At 35.6% G+C, this 24,462-nt stretch overlaps 1 protein-coding gene across 1 annotated transcript in view; it reads left to right on the top strand.

The window, feature by feature from the left end:
* Nucleotides 1–16,535, top strand: part of Mid1 (calcium-permeable channel component Mid1) — a 41,592-nt gene extending 25,057 nt beyond the window's left edge. Inside the window, 5 exon segments of the mRNA XM_035876080.2 lie at nucleotides 11,255–11,471; nucleotides 12,118–12,330; nucleotides 12,854–13,845; nucleotides 13,847–13,921; nucleotides 13,923–16,535. Of these exon segments, the coding sequence (XP_035731973.2) occupies nucleotides 11,255–11,471; nucleotides 12,118–12,330; nucleotides 12,854–13,845; nucleotides 13,847–13,921; nucleotides 13,923–13,952 (1,527 nt within the window). The 3' untranslated portion in view covers nucleotides 13,953–16,535.
* Nucleotides 16,536–24,462: the final 7,927 nt, after the last annotated feature.

Genomic DNA, 24,462 nt, shown 5'->3' on the forward strand with positions numbered 1-24,462 from the left:
AGATAATAACTGCATTATATAGTTCCTTTAATTTTCTCTTTGAACGAAAAATCTGAAAAACTTTTTCAGTAAATTTTATCACGGATATATTTATTGATACAATTTTAAAATGTTTAATATCTCATCTCTTCACAATAATAATAATAATCATATGCACATACATTTTATATATATATATATAACACATTAAACATTAAACATTATATTTACATTATACATTATACATTAATCCAGAGTTTCTCAATGTTGAATATGTGGTAAAACTTTTGAGAGTACGATGTGAAAGCTCAAATAGAACTAACGAAAAAAAAGAAAGAAAAATGAAAAAGTTGTTCTATGGGAAAATCTTTTGGGACAATCTATATATAATTCATGAATACAAAATCCAATTGTGCATATAATATTTTATTGTTATATTATAATTTTATTTATCCACACAAGGGATATGCAAGTTACATATATATAAATATTAAACATTAAACATTATATAATAATAATAATAATAATAATAATAATAATAATAATAATAATAATAATAATAATAATAATAATAATAATAATAATAATAATAATAATAATAATAATAATAATAATAAAACCGCAAAGCATTTTGTGGGGAGCTATTGATAATTAATGAAATTACGGACCCATATGCTCCTGAGGACCCATAAAGGCCCTTGTCTCTGACTTGTTTTAGCCGGTCACCCAATGTGTATTCGCATGAGCTAAATATATACTCAAAGGATGGTAGTTGGTATGGTTAAAATCATAAAGCCGGAAATAGCGCTTAGTGAAACTGCCGCATATTCTCTACGCTCTTAGGTGCTCACACCAATGTTTCCTACTTGTCATCATACAACAACCTTATAATCTCCCTAATTCTTCCGGATTTTGATACTCAGAAAATAGCAGATGACCGTTGTCTGAAATCATACGGATCCATATAAAAACAGTATAATATCTTGATCATTTATTTATTAATTTTCAATTTAATTGCAATAATTCATTTCCCATTGCACAGCTTATTTTATTACCTATATGTAATAATGTCTCTGCAAAAGGATTCTCTTTGCATTGAATTTGTCCCGAAAAATGCTTTAAATTATCAGATGTTATGAATAACCGAGAAGAAACATACAAAGTTAATAATAATTATATTATCTTAGAACGATAATATCATTTTTTTTCTCTCTTGAGACATTAATCGGCCTAAAACGAAATAAAGTATCTTCGATAAATCTACTTTGGGAGATTTTCCGAGTATTCACGAAAACGACCTTTCGGAAGTGGAGATTATCCGTAATCTGCGAAATGAAGAAGAAGGAAACGTTCCAGCACAATAGGTGCCGTAAAGCAGGATGAAAATGGTTAGGCCCTGAGGCCACCAACCGCTATCTTTTACAAGCATTCTTTCTTTTTTTCTCTCTCTCTCTCTCTCTTTCTCTCTCTCTCTCTCTCTCTCTTTCTCTTAGAGAATTAGAGTACACTTTGCTTTGTGTGCATAGAGAAGTGACACTTGCCAACGGCTGTCTTCCAAGCAATTGTCTTTAGAACGACCACGATTCAGTCGAGTCTGCCAGCAAGAGGGAATAAGATCGAGTGAGCGTAAGTGAGAGAGACGGCATGATCGCAATAAATTTTTGAAAGGGCAGCCAGTAAAGTCACACCTGTTCGCTAAAATCGTTCTGGCCCGAGGGTAGTCTAAAGAGAAAAGGAACGATCCTTTGCGAATGAAATATCCTACTTGACTCGAGTATGTATCGTGAGCTACAATAGGCAGAAAGAAAGAGAAAAAGAGAGAGAGAGAGAGAGAAAGAAAGAGAAAGAGATTGCCATTAAAATCTTGAAGGAGCAATTAGCATCCAAGTAGTTTCCAAGCCGTTCCGTAGGAATTAATTAGTAATTGATTACGACTCAAAGGACATATTCTTGATAAATATTCTTTAAAATTATGCGTATTTAAAATTCGTGTAAAAAAAAAAGAAAGAGAGAAAAAGAAAAAAAAGAAGAGAAGAAGAAAAACCAATGAAGCTAATTAATTAGTATCTATCAATTATTTTAATAGCTCGTATCAATTATGTTATTTTATATTTTATTATTTTATTTAAACCGAAGAACGAATACTTTGAATTTCATTCTATTAAGAATGACGACTATGTAGAAAATATGCTTGTAGCTTGTTCTCGTTTCTTCGAGTGAAATTAATTGAACTCGCAAATGCGTCGAATGAACAAGCAACGACATTGAAACTTGAAGTTCCGATCCTATGAACGCATCCGGAAGTCAATAAAACTCGTTTATAACTCACTGCGTCTAAGCAAATGTGTTATTATCATACAATGTATTTAACTTATAACTTCATTGACAATTGTTGATACATATGTGTATTACTGATTGGAATTATAGTTGTCGAACATTCATTAGAATATTTTTTATCGTTGATAAATACGAAGCTATGTACGTATACCTGTATACATGTATGTAGATACGTAGATACATACGCGCATATTACATACATATGTATACATGTATGGATAGATAAGAGGACAAGCAACCCGGCTGAATGATCCACATTCAACGATCAAACGATCGTCATTTTCCCGAAAGGTGAACAATGATTGATCGATTAGGAAACGTCGACAAAAGGGTGTAATCTCTCTCTCTCTCTCTCTCTCTCACACACATACACCCTATAAAAACAGGAAACAAGCGATAAAAAAGAAAGAGGAAAGTAAGAAGAAGGATGAAGAATGAAGAGGAAGTGATAAAAAAGGAAAAATATAACAAAAAATATACATAGGTAATCATTTCTGCCGTATAATACTGTAATGAATAGAAAACAAACTATCTTGATGCACGAAAGAATGTTTTTAGCGAGAGTAGTATTTTCTTTTTTTTTTCTTTTTTTTTTTCTTTTTTTTTTCATAAGACTTTCACGATGCTCTTCGTGAAAGGTTGAAAAAAAAAGGAAAGAGAGAGAGAGAGAGAGAAAGAAGAGGGGAAAAAAGGGTTAAAAAGTTGAAGAGGATGAGGGATATGGATATGGTCCAGGTAACTAGGTCACTGTGACCACGAGGGCAATGCTTTTGCAAGCTGCAACTAGCAGAAGCCATCTAGTGGTGACTAGTGTCAGCCACCCTCTCTTTACATCCCCCTACTCCAATTCCTACAGTGTGTCTCTTTATACGACACGTGAACAACAATTCGACCCTCATCTCGTACCGATCGAATAGCTCTAGCTATCACTTTGTTCTCCTTTGACATTACGTCATCGTATCTCTTTCTCGGTCTTTTTTCTTCTTTTTTTTTTCCTCTCATTTTCTTTTCTTTTCTTTTTTTTTTTGGTTCTTTTTCTTTCTTTTTCTTCCATCCACTCTTCACGCTTCTCCCTTTCTCTTCTCGTACTCCTTTTTTAATTCTATACGAGCGATCGAGCACGTCCGATTTTCGAGCGAAAAAGGACCTAAAGAAAAAAAAAGAGAGAGCGAGAGAGAGAGAGAGAAAGAACGAGAAGAAGAAGACCAGAGAGATAGAGAGAGAGAGAGAGAGAGAGAGTGCAGGAGAGAGAAAGGAATGAGAGAAGCAAAAGAGTGTGAACGTGCTCACTCGCGATCTTTCGAACGAAGGGAAGGTTCAAGAGGAGTTGGCTTTGCTAATAAGAGCTAGCTCGTCGTTTTTCCGGCAATCTCTTCCTCTCTCTCTCTCCTTCTCTCTCTCCCTCTCTCTCTCTCTCTATCTATCTCTCTATCTCTCGCTCTCTTTCTTTCCCTCTTCTCATCACCTTGCAATTTTCTATAAGGGGATATATCGCTCGTCTGAACGACGTTTTTCTCGGATCTCTTGAAGAAGCAGTCATTTGGTTGGCTCGATGAAAACTTCCGATGCAGTTTGTTTCACGTGCAAACGTTCCGTTAAAAAAAAAAAAAAAAAAAAAAAAAAGAAAAAAATGACAGTATTTAAGGTGATTGATCGAATCTTATTCGTCTAGCTTTTTTACTTTTCTTAATTAAATATATCTATTTATCTGGCCGTTACCAATATCGATAAATAATCGTAGCCCGATCGTTCCATCTTCTGCAAAATCCCACATTCGACTGGCTCAAGCTGGATTAACTAAGTATCGCGAAATAAAAGATTAAATGGGATTAAAACGGATGAACGATGATACCGAGTTAATACCGATCGATCGTAATAAGACGAGACGATTGATCTGCGGTTAAATTTCAACGATAAATAATGAAAGAAAGCTGCAGAAGTAATCACAAGTACAATATTAAATGCCATTAAACTTTATTTTCTTTTTTGTTTCTTTTTTTTCGCCCTTTACAAAATAAAATATATAACAAATTAATTTCAAATTTTCGAGAAGTCAATCATTTCAATAAATAACACATGATCAAATCTTTATTACTGATAATGAAACAACGAAATAATTTCATTGGTTCGATAGAGAAATAATTCGAAACGCGATAATGATAAAAATAAAAAAAAATAAAAAACACGCGAAGAAATAAATAAATAAATAATTAAATAATAAATAAATAAATAAATAATTAAGAAGATTCATCGTCTTTTTCAAGATTGTTCGTCGTGAATATGCTACTATTAGATGCCAGCAAGAAGAGTGGTCGATGCATTTGCGAAAAGTGGCCTCGGAGCCTTGCGGCACATCTTCCTAATATGTCGGCCTCTTCTCTTCGTCTCGGCTCATCCCCCTTGGTTGGTAATTAATCCGGCACGCGCGCGCCAAGTATGGCACTCCTGGCCTGAAAAGCACGTTTATGGCCCAGCCACGATGTAAACGGCGAGACAGAGAAGAGTACATGCGCACGCTCGCATACATATATACATTCACAAAGCCCAAACTGTTTCCAACTCCGTAAGCACGATTTCAAAGTGCCGTATGAAAATTTGGCACATGGCCGAATCGTTTTCTCTCTCTCTCCCTCTCTCTCTCTCTCTCTCTCTCTCTCTCTCTTTCTCGCTCTCTCTCTATCTATCTATCTTTCTCTTTCTCTCTTTTGTTCTTTCACTATCTGTTTAAATGTCTATCTTTTTCTCATTCATATATCGTGTCCCTTGTCTCGTGTCTTGAAAAAAAAATTACTATTCAGGGTATAAATCGATCCTAATTACGTTTCGCTAATGATCACGTATCCTTCATTATCCCTTGTACAATTAGAACTCTTAATCGTTTTTTCGTCCTACTGATTTTAACTTTACTGTTAACTGGACCAGAAACGATCTCTTTCACCTATGTATGTATATATGTATGTATGTGTGTATATGTTGTTTCTATTCTATCTGTCAGTATAATTAAACTTTCATGAGAAAACAACTAGTCTTGTCCAGTTAAGAGAAAGATGCATTAAACATTTTGAGTATCGTTATATTAAGGAAACATTTTAGAACTTTTAATTCGTTGAATTTTATTAACATCATAAAATAATTAAATGGAATATATGTAAATGACAGTTATTGCCTGTAATTTTATATTCAATTAGTTATCATTTTTATTCGTTTTCTTAAATAAAAATCATTTATTGATAAGGTCTAACCAATAATATCGATTATATATGTATTATACATTTCTTCTTTTTTACGTCTGGCCAATGATCGATTAGACTACTTAGATTTGCGCTTGACCAATTATCGGCTTTGACCACTTGGATTCAGGTTCGACCAATGACCGTTTATATTACTTGCCTTTCACGTCTACAACTAATCGACCGAGTCATGACTACTTAAATTTTCCGTCTAACCAATGATCATCTTTACTACTTGTTGTAATTGAACAAATCAATATTGGTATATTGAAATATAATATTTTTTTCGAAAGAGACATATGTTAAAAAGATCTAGAGATGTGAGTTAAAGTATACGCGTGTGTGTGTGTGTTCATTGAATCCTTTACAATGGCTTCATTATTCCATACATTTCATTTCTTTCGAAAGATCCTCTTTTTACTATAATCAACTCTAGGTCATATATATATATATATATATATATATATATAATATATATAATATACATATATAATACACGTACTATACACACAAATTCGCACACGTATATACGTACGTTGAATAGAAACGAGAAGCTTTCAAAGCGCGATTTTAGGGCACCAGGCTACTATCGATTTTCGCGGACTATCTAGTTTGCTGGCTGATTACATGATAACGATTGGTGCATACCATCGAGTTTTGTGTCGTGAGGGTTTTCTCTTGGTACCACTCGCCTACCATCCGCATCTCCTTCCCCTTCCCTTCCCTTCGACCTTCGCCGCTCTCCTGCATGCTGTTATCTCTCTCTTTACTTGCTCCGTTCCATCTTCCTTTATAGAAAATTAGGACTTCCACGATGAATTCGTCATTATTTCGTCAACCATTGTTATCCTCCTTCTCAACGATGAAAAAGAAAAAAGGACTAATTTTTTTGTTCTTTTTGCTATCGCTCACTCCTATTCCATAGCTCGAAATTTTAATTTTATACTCTTCAGATATTGTGCTTGTGCATTTGTTACAGATCTTCGAGGATGACAATCACATTTCACGCGTCGCTTTTCCTTTTTTCTTCTTTTTTTCTTTTGGCTGGCTTACTAGCTTCTTTTCTTTTCTTGACATGCGTTCCAACCAGTAATGAAGACACGACGATCGAGTGGATGGGCGGAAAGGAGTGGGGGTGGGGGGACGTAATGCAAGAAGAAGAGAAAAAAGGGTTTTTTCTTTCCGTTTTTCCTGCATAATACTTATGAATAATGTAATGCGATTCAGAATTATCGATTCAATGAAATCTTATGATAATGACGGATCGATAGTTATTTCGGAGGATAGCTTGCATATATATGTATATATATATATATATATGTAATACATAAGTAGTTTTATCACGGGATTATAATCTTTCGTGTTGCTTAAATTTCTTTTAGAAGGAACGACATTTATGATAAGTTACCTTCTTGTCACTTTCCAAAGAATAAAACGTAAGGATTCGTGAGAAATATAAAATTGCAGGAATATATCTAGTAACTCGTATAAGGTATCAAAAGGATAACTGTACCGAGAATTGTTCGATAAAATCAGAAAATGACGTATTATCTGAAAACTCCGATCGATTCTAGTTGAGGAGCACGAGTGAAAGAATCGTCTGAAAAAAAAGAAAAAGAAAAAACAGAAAAAAGAAAATAAGAAATAGAGGAATGTGGACCGGAGATGAACGAAGAAACGGATGAAAAGAGATGTAGAAAGAGGTGGATGAAAGAGGACCGGCTGTAGGAAGAACGAAGGAGTCGAGGGTTTTAGAGTGAGTGGTGGGTAGCTAACAGTATATGTGTGCCGGATCTACCTAGTTCTAACGTAGATCGCTGAGAGAGAAAGAGAGAGAGAGAGAGAGATAGTCAGTAGGAAGAGAATTGGGTCAGCCAGCTTGTGAAGAGTACTTCAGGTGTTGTTACCTATCTATCTATCTACCACCGACCTACCTACCTAACCACCCATCCTCCCCTGAGCTTCGAAAGCATCTACACGTAACCCACCCCTCCTATTTCTCTTGCCAATACATCCACTTTCTCACTTCAACGAGACGTTTCTCGCAAAACCTTCGACGTTTGCCGCATCGTTCCTCGGAGAGACAGAACGACGTGGCTCCTTTAAAAACGAGCTGAAACGACATTGGACGTCGAATTTATTGCCTGGTCCATTTAATTTTTCAAGTAAGATACAGGATACTTGTTCGAAAATTTCAAAAAAAAAAAAAAAAAAAAACTGTTTCTATCGTTTTCGTTGCATCAAATTCTTTGAGAAATACGAGATCTGGCACATGCAAGATACAATAATAATAATAATAATAACGATAACAACAATAATAGTAATAATAATCATAATCATAATAATAATAATAATCGTCGTTAGATATGGGAGTGATACAGTAAAGGAAATGGGATATCGTGATTTTCTAAGGAGAAAGTATTTCAGCAAAAAGGCAAAAGGAAACGAAGGCGATATTCTGAATGACATCGATGAGCAGGGAAAGACCGAAGGAGTTTTGAAGAAGAAAAAGAGAAAGGTCTCGATAGACATAGCCCCAGCTCATCCTCGTCATTCGTGGAACCTTTCGAATTGGACGTTCGAGTATAATATCACGTCGATATATCCTCGTCGAGTTTGAGATAGATAGATAGTGAGAGAAAGAGAGAGAGAGAGAGAGAGAGAGAGAGAGAGACAGAGAGAGACAGAGAGAGACAGAGAGTATTGGTGCACAGTAACGGGGCTACGGACTGCTTCTCTTTTTCACGGTCCGCCGTAGGAATTCATTTCGTGCCTCTCCGCTCTCATCACTGTTACTTGTGCACAAGTATCGGTTAGTAACGGCCAAGAGAATGTCTGCTAAGAATAAGAAAACGAAAGGATGGGGGTTTTAAAGAAAAGCTGCTTTCTTCGAGCAACAATTTATCAAACTCTTTGGATATCAAAGGAATTTCTCATCACTACTATTTTCTTCTTTTCTTTTCGTTTTCTTTTTCTTTTTTCTTTTTTCTTTTCTCTTTTCTTTTTATATATATACATACATATATATATATATATATAAATTTTCATATATGTTTGCGATCGTTCGATAAATAAAATCGAAAAAAAGGAATTTATTCAGGCGAGATAGAGAATTGAAAGAAAAATAAAATAAAAGCAAGCTTGCGAAGAGACGAAGGTACGGTAATGGGATGAAGACAAAAAAAAAGGAAAAGAAACGAAAGACAAATAAGAGAAGAGAGAGAGAGAGAGAGAGAGAGAGAGAGAAAGGATAAAGAGAAGAAGAAAAACCTGTGGGAATCCGAAAAGTGAAGGATGGAATCAAAGAAGTGGGGGGATGAATCCGTAGGGAAAGTAGAGGGAAAGAAACGATGTTCGGAACAATGCGATACAAGAACTAGACCGTGTGAAGTGCAATATTTCTAGCGTTTCTCGTTTCGCCTGTATAAAATACGTACTAGTAAGTCCTACGATCCATAACCCACGCCCACCAGATCGCAGGTACACGCCTCGTGTATACTATAAGGATATCACGGTAGGCCATATGCGCACGCGCGCACAATGCGTATAACAGTTAGAGAGAAATAGAGAGAGAGAGAGAGAGAGAGAAAGAGAAAAAAATTTTCATGTTTTCGCGAACCTCGCTTGCCTTTTCTCGTTATCGTTTCACTCTGTTCGTCCGTTCGTTCGTTCGTTCGTTCGTTCGTTCCGTTTCGTTTCGTTTCGTTTCGTTGCGTTTCGTTTTAAGTGGCACAAAACGAAAGAAAAGAAATCAGTGTAAAACGTTCGTATTTTTTTTCAAGGAGATTTTTGTTTTTTGTTTTTCGCTTTTCGCTTCTTTTTTTTCCTTTCTTTGTTTTTTCCTTTTTTCTTTTTTTTTCTTTTTTTTCTTTTTATTATATTTTCTTCCTTTTTTAAACAAAAATTTTCGTCTCCTCTTCCTCCTCTTTCACTTTTGTGTTCATTTCACGAAATAACCGAAAGAAATAGGAAAAAAGAAAAAAGAAAAAAAAGAAAAAGAAAAATAACGTACAAACAAAACTTATAGCTCATTCGTGATTTGCGCGAGTCAAACGATACTGTCCAACCGAGTACGTCGAACGAGATCGGTAATTAAACGTAAACCGTGATCCGAGGAGTAGAACAAACAAAAAAAAAATTTACAAAAAGAAACAAGTAGAGCACAAATATAACGTTACGTGAACATGCCTGCGCTTGATAGTAGTAGTACGAGAGCGAGTGGAGTTATTGGGCTGATATCTCGATAAAAATCGAGCGATTATCGGCATTACGAATGCATCGAAAGATGATGTATAGAAAAAAAAAATAAATAAATAAATAAAACTAAATAAATAAATAAAATAGAGAATGAAATAAATAGCACGTTTATCGAGAACGTGCCTTATTTACGAGAAATAAATGGATGAATGGGATACATGTCAATTAAGCGATAGAATTCATGAGAAATACGATCTGCGTCGACGTTTAAGTTAGCTAATTCTATTTAGTAATAGAAATTCCTATAAGTCGAACACGTCGAGTAATAAGTAGTGAAGCCAATTATTGGTTGTACTAGTATCTGCGAAGTAGCCTAGTCAATCGTTACTCAGACATACCTGGAAGTAATGAATATATATACCAATAGTTTGGTCAAACGTATCGGCAAGTAGTAAAACCAATCGTTGATTAGTATACATATCTGCAAATAGCGAAGTCGACTGTTGATGAGTTCATGTCTGTAATAAAATATAATGAAGTCAATAATTTGGTAAGATATATCGTCTAGTAGTAAAGTCTACCGTTGGTTAAACGTACAAGTATTGTACGTGCAAATAGCAAAGTCAATCGTTGAATAGATGTAGTTTCAAGTAGCGAAGTCAATCTTTGTTGAAACATATCTAGCAAATTAATGAAGTTTGTTCATATGTATTAGCAAGTATCAAGGCGAATATATTATAAGTAGTCCTAGTAGATTATTGTTCGAACATTGAATTGTTAGCGATGTATATATAGGTATAATCATAGTTGAGAATATCTTCTGAGAATATCGCGATAGAAAAGAAACTTTTTTCATCCGCATTCAGTTGTCCGGCTTTATCCTTTGGCTTTTATTTCGTCTGAGCATACACGGGGATGGTACAGGTCAAATTTAATAAACCGTTCTTCTTCGAGGGGAAATAAAAAAGACAAAAGTAATAGTAGTATCTCGATGGGTTAGGACGAAGGAGGGAAGCAAATCTCATCGAGGGAAACTCAAGTCGTATCGATGGAAGGTCCTCTCTCTTGCAGTCGATGTGTAATTATAGAATACTCTTGGAGAATGTACAAAAGTAGCCCACGTTTAATGAGTATGTAGGTCAGGCACACTGACCCATCTTATCAAGGAATTGACCGATTTGTCAGAGGCCACTTTGAAAAAGGACAAATGATAAGAAAATCGTGACACTTTTTTCCTCCCATGGAAAGAGCTGCTAATGACGTCATCATTGTCTCGTCGACCCTTAATTACGTTTTTCTTTTCAATGATTCTTCTATTGATATAAATCAAGCGTAATGACATAGTTCAATTTAAAAGAAAAATAGATATGCCATGAAATGTTACTATACTTATACATGCTTGTCTTGAATGTACAATTTATATATCACTACTTTTCTATAAAAAAAAAAAAAAAAAAAAAAAAAAATATGTATAAAGGTAACATTCAGGGTGATTTTTTTTCTGCTTTCAGGAAGCGTATAGAAAATGGGTGTGCAGCTCCCTGGTGCCTTACTTTGCTCACGGGGAACCGCAGGACTTGGAGTCCTCAGAGGGAACTTGGACTAGGATAAGACCGTGTCTATCCCTCTGCCAGTCCGTGGAACAACGTTGTCCTTATTTGCTTCCGGGTGACCGTGCCCCCGCGTACCCTACGCAATATGCTGGCGAACCTACCTTTCTTTGCAGAGGTACTTCGCCATTTCTTATTCTTCCCACTATCACTTCTCGATCTAAAATCGACTTTAACAATATTATTTGATCGATCTCGTTGATTTACTTGAAAAGATGCTTTCCTTTTAGGAAATCTCTTCAAAAAAAAAAAAAAGAAAGAAAAAGAAAGAAGAGAAAATGTTATTTATTACTTCCCATTTGACACCGTGTATCTTCATTTCGTGTCGTTTCTCCCCTTTTTCAGACCCTTAAATTTATTTTCATTCAAATACTGGGAAAGGGTAAAAGCATTTTTGGCACCCTCCTGATATAAAATCGAATCAAATCATTCGAGCACTTAAAATCATTTAAATACGTCAAATCGATTTGAGTGCGTCCAATGGAAGATATCGTTGAGTATGATCACTGAATTCTTTCGAATAATTATTAAGTTTTCATGGGTAAATAAATAAATAAATAAATAAATAAATAAATAAATAAATAAATAAATAAATAAATTGGACGTAATCAAAGAAAAATATCTTCATCTTCGATTCATATATATATATATATACATAAGGAGAAAAAAGAAAAAAAACAGGACATGTTGTTTTTAATGAAGCTAATGAGAATGTGATAGCAAGTTGATATAAGATGTGGTTGGATGAAAAAAACTCTTTTCAGACCCGAACATACTTGAGACGGGGGAACAAGCTACAAGGGCGTTGCACAGTAGCGACGAACGAGAATGCTGTTTCCACGTGTGCTCGGAACAGGAGCTAGACTCGGGGATCTGTGCGAATTGTACCGATCGCAAGTCACGTAAACGAGGTAGAGAACACGATCCTCCGACGGCACCCCATTGCGAGATTACACCTATTCAATCGGGCTCTGCAGGTATGTCAATGTCGTCTATATATTCCCACGTGGATGCCATTAATTCAACAACCAATCGTCCGAATCTTTCTTCTCTGATCTGTCACATAATTCTCTTCTCGTATTTTCACATCGAATCTTGAACAAACACACAGAATTTCATTCGATATAATATTATTATATCAATAGACAATAGAGAAACTTGCAAAATCTGACATAATGAAAAATGAAAAGATGAAACAATTGTTTCTTCTTCGTCTCCGTCAAAATAATTATAACACGTTAACTCGTAAAAAATAGCTCCCAATTAGTTAACTCCAGATAAACAGAATTGGATCGACATAAGAAAAAAGGACGATTGTTTGAACCCCTAAGATTGATTCTTACTATAATTTAGGCTACAATCCTAACCGATTTTTTGTAAGTGAAGTATATCTAACATTATTGATAAATAATCTCGTAATGTGACTATAGAGAATTTTAAATCGACCTAATAAAGTAGGAACGATGTATTATTGGACGAAGAAACGTTTATGATTCATAGGTGAGGAGGAAGCAGCAGGATGGCCAGTATCCACGGATGGCAAGGACATCGAGTCCGGTTCAACGTCGACGTTCTCCCCAATGATCATGCACGATCAACAACAACAACAACATCAGCAACAACAACAACAACAACAATATCAGGGTACATCGTTATGCGGGAGTGGTGGAGTCGGCTCAATGACATCGAGTTCATCGAATCGTGCAACGGCTTCTTACGTAGTGCGTTTTCTTTGTCTTTTATCGATCATGATCCAATTCTTCCGGTGGTCGTGCCTGTTATTGGGGAGTTTCTCGAGGACGATCGTCGTGCTCGTGCGAAACGTCCTGTATTCAGGACGTAATTTTGCGTCCTTCGTCGTTGTCGTCGTCGTCGTCGTTGGAAGTGAAAGAGTTGAAGAAGAAGAAAAAGAAGAAGGAGAAGAAAGGCGATCGATCGAGAAAATTCGGCCTCGTTCTCGTTCAGGCTGGTTTTGTTTTCGGTGGTGGTATCCATCGTTGTCATCAAAGAATAGAAAGTTGACCATCTCTTTAAATAAGAAGGATAATAAGAATGAAGAAGAAAAAGAAAATGATGATGATGATGATGATGATGATGATGATGATGATGATGATGATGACGCGAAAGAGGAGGAGGAGAAGAAGCAAAATAAAAAGGAAAAGGACTGGCGTAAAGTTTGGTGGAGACAGTGGTGTTGTTGGTGGAGTTACTGGTGTAGAAAACGCAGAAATAATAAAAGAAGTGAGTACGGTCGAAGAATCGAACTCCTCCCGATCGTCGTCAACGTCGTCGTTGTCGACGTAGTCGTCGTCCACGTCGTCCTTGAGGTCCGTAGTAATAAGAGAACGACGAAGGAGCGCGAATCGCGTCGTCGGCCTCGCCATCGACGGCGCCGTTACAAGCTCGAACCACGTCGTGGCCGTTGTCGTTGGAGATGGAAAGAGGAAGACTCTGACTCGAGTTTTGTTCAGAGGAAAGAGCCTGAGGGGAGCATATGTATTTTCTTTCTTACCATTTCCTCTTTCTCCTCCTTCTCGTCTTCGTCCAACGAACGAGAGGACCCTCGAAGGACGAGAAATCGTTCACGATCCCACCATGACTTATCCATTTCTCCATTCACCAATCCCATTTCCCCCTCCGTGTGTTCGCAAAAGGCCAAAGGACGAGGCAGGACCTTGTAGTCATTAGCGAGCGATAGGACGAAGACGAGTTAGGACTTTATCAATGCGACTATGATGTTACACACTAAGAAGAAGCGAGGAGAGGATCGTTATTGTCTATTAGGCAACTAACGTAACATCTAACGCTAATAATAATGATAACAATAATACAATAATAATAAATAAAAACAAAATAAAATAATAATGAAATTAATATTAGTTAACAAATAATAATAAAATAATTATGATAAAATGATAATGATTGATGATGATTATGATGATGATAATGATAATGATGATGATGATGATGATGATAATGATGATGATGATGATGATGATGATGATGATGATGATGATGATGATGATGATGATGATGATGATGATGATGATGATGATGATGATGATGATGATGATGATGATGATGATGATGATAATAATGATGATGAAAAAGACGATAGTGAAGATGATGATAATGATTATGATGTTTATGATCGATGATCGACGATCAATCGATAATTACAGATAATGATCGTTTGTCAATGAATTTGAATGTGACGACGAAGAGATTGATAATGAATGGTAATAGTGATGACGATATACATATAAAAATGGCGACGGTGATAATGGCGATGGTGAAAAAAAAGAAAGAGAGAGAAAGAGAGAGAGAGAGAGGGAGAGAGAGAGAAACGATGATCGATGAAAATAATGAAATAATAATAATAGTGATTAATATGATGAAGTAACGATTTAAATAAACAAAAAAAGAAGGATGAATAAGTAACGTTAACGTAATGATAGATTGATAATGATATGATTACTATTTATTGTACACCATTTCGCATACACAGAAGCACTCACGGAGTGACGTACCGCCAAGAGATGAGATCTGTTATTAGAACATTGAAGAATAGAAAAAAGAAGACGAAAACGAAGAAGAGGGAGAAGAAGAAGAAAAAGAAAATGGAAATGAAAAGAAAAGGATAAAGAACACAAGAGGGAGTATAAAAAAAAAATAAAAAGGAAAAATATAAGAAGGCACGAAGGAGTGTGTGTGTGACAGAAAGAGAGAGAGATAGAGAGAGAGGGAGAGAAAACGAAACAGAAAAGAGAGAGAGAGAGAGAGAAAGAGAGAAAGAGAAAGAAAAAACGAAAAAGGACCCGGCACGGTGATGGACACACAAACACACGTATAAAGGAATTAAAGGTTAAACGAGACAACATTTTGAGAAAAAAAATAAACAGTGTAGGTAGATAGTTTTCTCGATGGAGAAGAGATCGGTTAAGACGGAGAGGCGCTAGGGGGGGGGCAAGAATACAGAAATAAATAAGCACGACGTTATCGAGATATAATATGTGTTCGTTTAGACATTACCATAACATAATAATTATTATATTTAATATAGATACTTAAATATACGAGATGAGGAAGAAATGAAGAGAGAATGCGTGCGTGTGAATGTCGAATGTGTGTGTGTGTGTGTGTGTGTGTGTGAGAAAGAGAGAGAAAGAGAAAACGAGAGATAGAGAGAGTAAGATTGTATATGTGTGAGAGAGTGAGAGAAAGAGAGAAATTAAGAGAATAAAAAAGAATATGAAAATATGAGAGCCTATGCGATATGTAAAAAAAAAAAAATAACAGATCGTAAAGAGATTATGTTTCTCGACAAAACACAAATGGGATTTGATACGACGGAAAGAACGAATAAGTGTTTGTGTTTGTGCGTGCACAAGAAAGAAAAAACGAAAGAATGAGAGTTATATAGAGTGAATGAAAGATAGATAAAGAGAGAAAGAGAGAGAGAGAGAGAGAGAGAGAACGAGAGAGAGAGAGAGAGAGAGAGAGAGAGAGAGAGAAAGAGAGAGAAAATCGAATAGAAAATTTACGATCGTTTTTCCGTTTAAATAAAAATCCGGATAAAAAAAAAAAGAAAAAAAAACACAAAAAAAAAAGAGAAAAACGTAAGCGTGTTTCCTTTCTACGTTCTTCCTTCTCCGCGATGTTTCCTACCTCTCGAAAATAGGACTTCTGTTGTTTTTTGATCACTTTATACCGAAGATACATAAATAAGAATATAAGAGAAAAAGAAAAAAGAAAAAAGAAAAAAAAAGAGAGAAGAGTATAGAGAACGCGTGATGTAAGCTCGCGGGAGGAGGGAAAAGCGGAGGGAAGCGCGAAGAACTCTCTCTTTTTTCTATTTTGTTTTATTTTTTTTTTCTTTTATTTTTTAATTTTTTAATCTTAGTTTTCAGAACATTTTCTTCTCTACCGGTAGATAGAAGAATTTACTTAAATCATTTTCATAAAGATTAGCTCGAGTCGACTCGAGCTTATTTACTTTTGTTAATAATAAGTAGGATAAAAAATGAATATAACAAAAGAAAAATATATTATATGCGCCATAGGTAGGTCCGGGTGAGTGCGCGCGCGCGCGCGTGCATTACAATTAATTTAATAAGTGAGAAACGAAAAGTATTGATACACGTGTGAGAGTAAGAGTGTAGATGAGAAGATAAATAGAGAGAGGGAGAGAGAGAGAGAGAGAGAGAAAGAGAGAAAAAAGAGAGAGGGAGGAAGAAAGGGAGAGAAAGATAAATTGAAACAACGGTGCGAAAATTAAATATTATCAAAGATCACGCGTGATACGCACAAATTTATAAATCGCCTAAACTAAATTCACGATATATTTTTCTTTCTTTTTGTTTTTTTTTTATTCTAATCTTTTTTTTTCTTTTTTTCATTTTTGTTTATTTATTTTTTTTCTTTTTCTTTTTTTTCTTTCTCTTTTTTTTCTTTTTCTTTTTTTTTTTTTCACTTCACGCGATCGAGAAAACAAAAAAGGAGAAGTGAAAGCAAAGTGGAACTTTTCAATTCCACCGTAAATAATGCGTCCGCCGTGTTTAAATAATGGCGTCCGGTCGGTCATCAATGATGCTGCGAAGAAAAACATAAGGGCCAGGTAGGACCATTTGACGAATCAGACATTCCATTCTCTCTTTTTCACTTTCTTTTCTTTCTCTCTTCTTATTTCCTTTTTTTTTCTTTTTTCTTTTTTATTCTCAGAACTTTCTTCAACTTTTCTTCTTCTTTACTCTTGAAATTATTGTTCTCCAACTTCTCTTTTCTTCTTCTCATTCTCTCTCTCTCTCTCTCTCTTTTTCTCCTTCTCACTTTCCTTCTCTCTCTCTCTCTCTCTTATACTCTCGCGGGATAAACACTACTGCTGATTCGTTCTCTGTTTCGAAGGCCTCGCGTAAAATGGAATCGTCCGATGTAGTCAGGGACGTTCGATTTCAGTAGTAGCGCGTGAAATAGGCTGGGAGTAGAGAGAGAAAAAAGAAAAAGGAAAAAGGAAGAAAATGAGAACAACCTATTTAAAAGTCGGCCACGTAATGTAGGTCGACTATAATGTTATTTATTAGCTGTTTGGAGAGCGAACGATTGATCGTATAAGTTATATCGATGGAGAGGAAAGAAAGGAGAAGAGAAGGGAAGAAATGAAAAATAGGAAAACAAATGAGAGATTGTAAGTTTCAATCATAAAGCCGCGTATTCACGATCTTTTAACATAATAATTTCTTTAATATTAAAAACAAGGGAATCAGTAGAATGCCATATTGCTTTTTTTTTTTTTTTACTCATATATTATTAAAAGGTTAAAGAGAGGAAAAAAAAGGAGATGTTGCGAACGTGTGAAATGTCATATTGAAAATTACGAAATAATGGGAAAATAATGGACGAGTAATCGACGTCATTTGATAGAACAAAATGTTCCATAGGTTTTTTCTTTCGATAATAACACAAACGATATACAATCGATGGATAGCCTTCTTCCTTTGAAATTATGTTTTTCGCTTTTTTTTTCCCTCCATACACAAGGACTCTTTGGTTTAGTGGTGTTGTTCGACTTTCGAAAAAAAGAAAAAAGAAAAAAAAAGAAAAAGAAAAGAAAAACACGATTTTTATCGCGAATCGAAAAGATCATCGATTAAGCTACGCCATATTTTACCGGATCAGGCGATTGTAACCAAAGATTGATTCTCTCCCTCTCCTCCCGCTATGAAATCTCAAGCGAAACTTTCTCGATACAACACAATTCCTTCTCGATCCTAGCCCATTCCCGCCCCCCACCCCCTGAGAACCCAGTCGAGAACACAAAATTTGCGTCTGCAATTGGCGCATGGTGCTCGTAAAAGGGAATTAAAGAATCCGATGGTACGTATCTCCTTTACTCTCTATCTTCCCAATCATTGTCGACCCTAAACAAATATATATATATATATATATATATATATATATATATATATATACATGTACATCGACACGTAGAGTTTCTCATGAAAAACGGCCATGTTCAATACATACAATAATACATATATCTTTAATGTTAATTCGTACTAGTAGTACGATAATACCCATAGATGTTTTTCCTATCAATTACCAACAACACTTATCCGATAGGATACGCAAAAGCCAACCAATAGTCGATCACCAACATTTGTCGGTGGTGAAGTAAAGCCGATTAGTAGACTCGTTGGCGATATATGCATTAAGATGGATACGATGCTTTGAGTTTTCTTCTCTCGATCATCAATCGTATCAATCCGAAACACTTACAAAAACTTTTAGTAATTTATTTTCGTTTTGAACGAAAAATCCATTGAGAACATTTTTACTTCCCGATAATTTTTTATCAAATTAGTATTAAATCCGAATTTTGTTCCTTTGATCGAATCACTTACGATTTTTTTTTCTTTTTTAATTTTTTATTATTTTTCTTTTTTCTCTTTTGTTTTTTGTTCTCTTTTTTTTTTCTTTAGATGATCGTTTCACACGAATCTCGCATGAAAGATTATCGATAATTAAAAACTATCCTTTTCGGTGATCTTCCAAATGATTTCTATATCCTATGGTAGAACAATTAACCATCTAAAAACAATTAGATTAGTTTTCTCGCCAAGCGATTTATATATTTCATATAATTTTTCTCGAAACGTAGAACCAAGTGCAATCCGCTTTTCGCATCCGACGACACTCGACCCAGCCTTTTGTTCCTATATATCTTCCTCTCGAGGGTTAAACGCTTCTGATATCTTCTCGAGGCCGATCCATCCCACTACCGTTCTCCTTTTCCCTTCTGATCCACCCCTTCTTTACCATTCTCGCTCATATACAGAAGAAGTAGCAAACTCTCCTCGTTCATCCCTCTTTTCTTTCTGGTCCTCTCGAACTTCCCTCCTTTTTTCCACGAGTTCACCATTTTTTTTCCTCCTTCGATAACATGCATGCCTTGCCATCAACATTTTACGCTAATAGAAAAAAAGAAAAAGCGAACAGGAGAAAAGAGAAAAAGAAAGAGAGAGAGAGAGAGAGAGTGAGAGAGTGAGAGAGAGAGAGAGAAAGAATTTTCATTTGAATTAGAGAATTTCTTCGAATTCGTCACGTGCGAGTAAGTCGCCTGCTTTGGAACGATTCGAAAGGGTGTTAAAATAATAACGGTAATAAATCTTTTTCGAAGGTTACATAGAAACAGAGAGAAAGAGAGAGGGAGAGAGAGGGAGAGAGAGAAAAAGAAATAGATAAAGAGTAAAGGGAGTAACCGTCGGTCCTTCTGTCGGTCGATTAGGGTCGCTTGGAGAACGGCCTAAAGATGGAGCTTAGAAGAGAGAGAGAGAGAGAGAGAGAGAGAAAGAGAGAGAGAGTGAAAGGAGAGAGTGAGAGAGAAAGAGCAGTGCGGATGCAGCTAGGAGGGAGAGAACATATCGGGGAAGGGAAAGGACTGAAGAGCTGGTTGGGTTTTGGTGGAGGCAGCTAGAGGGTGGTGCGGACGGTTAGGGGTGGTAGAGTGGATGAGAGAGAGAGAGAGAGAGAAAGTGAGCGGAGGGGAAGAAGAGAACTGGAGTACGTATTGATCTCACAAGTCTCCCAACACATAGCGTCCGCATAAAACAGGCCACCGTCATTGTCCTTCTCATCGTCGTTAGGTTCCTCATCGTCATCGTCATCGTCATCGTCATAGTTATCATCATCGTCATCGTCCTTTTCCTCCTCTTATCTTTCGATTTTCTTATTTTTCTCACCTCTCTATTGTTGTTGGAAGGAAAATGGAGAAAGAGAAGGAGAGAGAGAGAAAGAATAATAAAAATAATCCATTTAGGAGAACGTTTTACCTTTCTCATAATACTTGGCTACAAAACCCCTCTCTTTCGTTGGATCGAGCAAAATGCAACGACGTTCCACTCGACGTTTGTTATATACAATGAGAAAAATCTCATGTCCTCTCTTCTTCTTTTCCTCTCCCAACAAACGTACTCACCTCACACAGCAAGAACAACCCTCCTCGTTTTACCAAAGAGAACGCTCGAATTTCATTCCCCTTTCTCTTTCTACCTTATCCACTTACACTTTTTACAGTTTTCCGTTCATTTTCCCTTTGCTTTGCTATGAACCCGTCGAAACTTTTCTTCATGAGCCTAATCTATTCTATTTTGATATATACATAATACTTAACTATCTGTTTATAAAATTAATATTCTTATTCTGTCAGATTTTTATTAGCTTTCAAAAAATAAAGCGATTTGAAAATTTACTTATTTATATAATATCTAACAACGAAAGAAGGAAAATAAATAGGAAAAAGAGAGAGAGAGGGAGAGAGAAAAAGAAAGAAAGAAAAAGAGAAAGAGAGAACGTCGAGAAGTTCGTTTCGTCGCGTTAAAAGCACCGAAATTTGTCTTCCTTTTCTTTAACCAACAACACGCGCGATTCTGACAGTATGGGCTTGGGAAAAATGGCCGACGTAAAATTCAATTTCGCGCTTCACGGATTTCACAATTTCCAAATATAGAAAGACAGAGAAAGAGAAAAAGAGGAATGATGCGCGAAGGACGCGCTTAGCTTTTCTTCTTCTTCTCCGATTATCGCAAGGCGCATTATCAACGTCAAAATCCGTCCACGATCGATGCTGGTCGCGTGCGATCGTTGATTAGCCATTTAACAAATAAATAAATAAATAAATAAATAAATAAATAAATACAAGTAAAAATAAAAATAATAAAAAATAAAAGAAAAAGTAAACAAGCCTTCATCGAATGAACGAAAGAACGTAAACTAAAAAATCCGAAAGCAGCTCCGGTACGCCATCTACACTTTTACTTCTCTTCTTCATAACTAAAAGAATATACTGGAGACGAACAAAAAATTTGCAATTCGATGTTTCTTGTTTAATATTTAACGTGTAAAGAGTCAACCCTCTCGGACGATTTCACGCCAAGTGGTAAGAGAATAATATAGAAAAATGTTTACACAAAGAGATTGAGAGAGGGTGGAAGAAGGAAAGAGGAAGAATAAAAAAAGAAAGGGAATACTATCCGAATTTCTTATCATATTTCGCGATATAAAAGTCCAATTGGAGAAATAACAAGTTGTTGTTATTGTTGTTGTTGTTGTTGTTGTTGCTGCTTTTTATTTTATTTTTTTTTATTATTTTTTTTCTAAAGCTTTCACAATGAGATTCTTGCATCGCATGCTTAGTGAAAATGTCCGAGCTGGTCGACCAACGATTTTTATTGACGACAAAGTCGAAGCGAACCAAAGAACGAGAGAGAGAGAGAGAGAGAGAGAAAGAGAGAGAGAAACGTGAACCAATCGATAGATGGATAGATAGCCAAGTGGTAGAAGAGAGAAAAAGAGAGCGCGCGTTAGGATGAGAGAAAGAGAGAAAGAGAGAAAGAGAGAGAGAGAGAGAGAGAAAGAAAGAATGAAAGCGTGTGCGTGTACGTGCTTGCGATTGGACGAGCGTGTGCGGGAGCGAGGAAAAAGAGCCACTGCCTTAGCGACAGAAGGATCCGTTATAGTAAACAAGGCCTTAGAATGTAACAAACCAGAAACATAATTAGTCTTAAGTAAGTCTGTTGTTGTTAACGAAGATAAACGAGAACAAAGAAAAAAAGAAAAAAAAATAATGAGAGAGAGAGAGAGAGAGAGAGAGAGAGAGAGAGAGAGAGAGAGAGAGAGAGAGATAGACAGAGACAGAGACAGAGACAGAGAAGAAGAAAAAAGCAAACAAACAAACGAACGAATGAACGAACGAACGAACGAATACACACACAGAAGACGAAGTGAAATGATATTTAGCGAAAACCAAGGAGATCAATGATGTTGACATATTGTAAAATTAATGAATGAAATTAATTAGCCGTTGTACTTTAAGCGCGTAAAACGTAAAGTATACTTATAACTCCCTCGTGCCCATAATTAAGTAGGGATAGTAATGTACGTAGGATTATTGCATGCTTGTCGCGATCGTGAAGAATCGGAATGGAAGGCGAAGAGAAAAAAAAATGAATAAATAAATAAATAAATAAATAAAAAAGGGACGGAGAGAAGATTTGAGAGTGGTAAAAAAAACAAAAAGAAAAGAAATAAAAAAAATAGAAAAAGGGGACGGATGATATAGTAGGTGTAAGAACGACGAGAGACGACACGTCGTGCGTGAATCTTTTTTGATTTTTCACATAATAGAGATTATTAGATGAAGTAACGAACGTGAGGAGTTCGACGTTCAAACGAGATCTCCAAAATGTAAAATCGTTAAATAATTAATTAAGTATCGGTAGTAAGAAAAATAAAATATAATAAAATAAAATAAAATAAAATAAAATAAAATAAAATAAAATAAAGGTAGAAATATTTCGTCGTACGTCTTACGCTACGAGCGCGTAAAGGAAGTAACGAAAACAAAACGAAAAAAAAAAAGAAAGAAAAGGGAAGGAAAAAAAAACATTTGTACTAATGAGAGCTATTTAAACATTTGTACACGACGTAAGCGTCGTGCGTGCTGTAGTTAATGGTGTAGCAGCATAGCTAATCGTGTTAACACAATAGTAGATGACAAAAAGAAATGCTGAGAAGTAGTATTGTTCCGCGTTTAAAAAAAAATATCCATCTAGGGATCTCGTTCGATCGTTAGCGTACGAATTTGCGAATACGTGACGAATCGAGTTACGTGAAAAAGTAACAGGTCGGCCTATCGTAGTCGGCTATCTTTCAAGTATCAATTCAATTTAAATTTTCGCGGGAAGAGGAAAGGCGTAATAGGGGAAAGGAAATTAATCGAAAACTAGTCAAATGAATCTTGTAAATCCGATTTAAATTGATGTATATACAGTCAAAACAGTCAGTATGTACAAATAAGTCGTAATTAAGCAGCTTACTCGTGATATCATTGAATTATTCCACAACCTAATCCCTCTTCTTCTCGCGAGTGCTCGCGACAAGGATACACAAACACACGCATAAAATCAATCGCACGAAACATATATATATACATATATACATATATATATATATGCTGCACATACGCACATACAAATGTCCTCATTTCTGTCAGAAACATCGATACATACGTTTGAAATCGATCGCAAAATTTTCATAAATCTTGAATTATTATATGCCTACATAGTCCACCCTGATAATCGATCAAAGACAGTCTTACGATTCTACTCTTCTTCCGTGATGTCGCTAGAAGAAACACCCATAAAACGTTTTTAATAACGAGCATTGTTCAACATGAATCATATATAATAATTTTTATCCCACTTGTATATAGTCATGTATATACGCATATAATATACATATATACATACATACATACATACATGTAATACATACATATATACATACATGCATACATATATATATATATACAACGGAAGAAGAGAAAGATTCCTTTTTGTTTTTTATTTTTGAAAGTGAGAGATTAAAAAAAAATGTATACATACATATATACAGTACATATGTGTTATGTCGTTTTCCGATATCGATCATTCTTTTATCCTTTATCGTCGTTACACGATGGTTTCGAATAATCATTGGTAGAGGGATTCAAAAAAAAAATAAAAAGAAATGAAAAACAATACGATGAAACTTCATTGTTCGTGGTGCATACCACGACTAATTGCGAGAGTACATAAAATATATATATATATATTTTATGTATATATATATTATGTAAATATATATATATATATATATATATATATATATATATTTAAAGAATAAAAGAAAAAAATAAAAGCGTAATGAAAGCAAACAACGGCACGAGTCGGGGGCTCACTCGTCCGATCGATCGCACTTACATAGACACATATTATACACGCTTACGCATGTTATAGCAGCAGCTGCAAGCAAATGACTTAGTCACGTCGCAATTAATCGGATTTATCGATTTGATCGAATCGAGTCTAGGAGAGGCTCAACCTTCCTTTCCCTTTCCCCGTTCCCCCTTTACCTTTACAATGTCGATCGGCTTTCTCTCGCACGCGTGCACGTGCACGTGTGCACGTGACTATACTCCCTCCTACCAATCAACCGGGGGAAAGTTTCGTTTTCACCTTCTCCTCTTTACATTCTCTCTCTCTCTCTCTCTCTCTCTCTCTCTCTCTGTCTGT

This window comes from Vespa mandarinia, chromosome 4, assembly GCF_050613455.1.
Source record: "Vespa mandarinia isolate Hongniang chromosome 4, ASM5061345v1, whole genome shotgun sequence".
Taxonomy (NCBI): domain Eukaryota; kingdom Metazoa; phylum Arthropoda; class Insecta; order Hymenoptera; family Vespidae; genus Vespa; species Vespa mandarinia.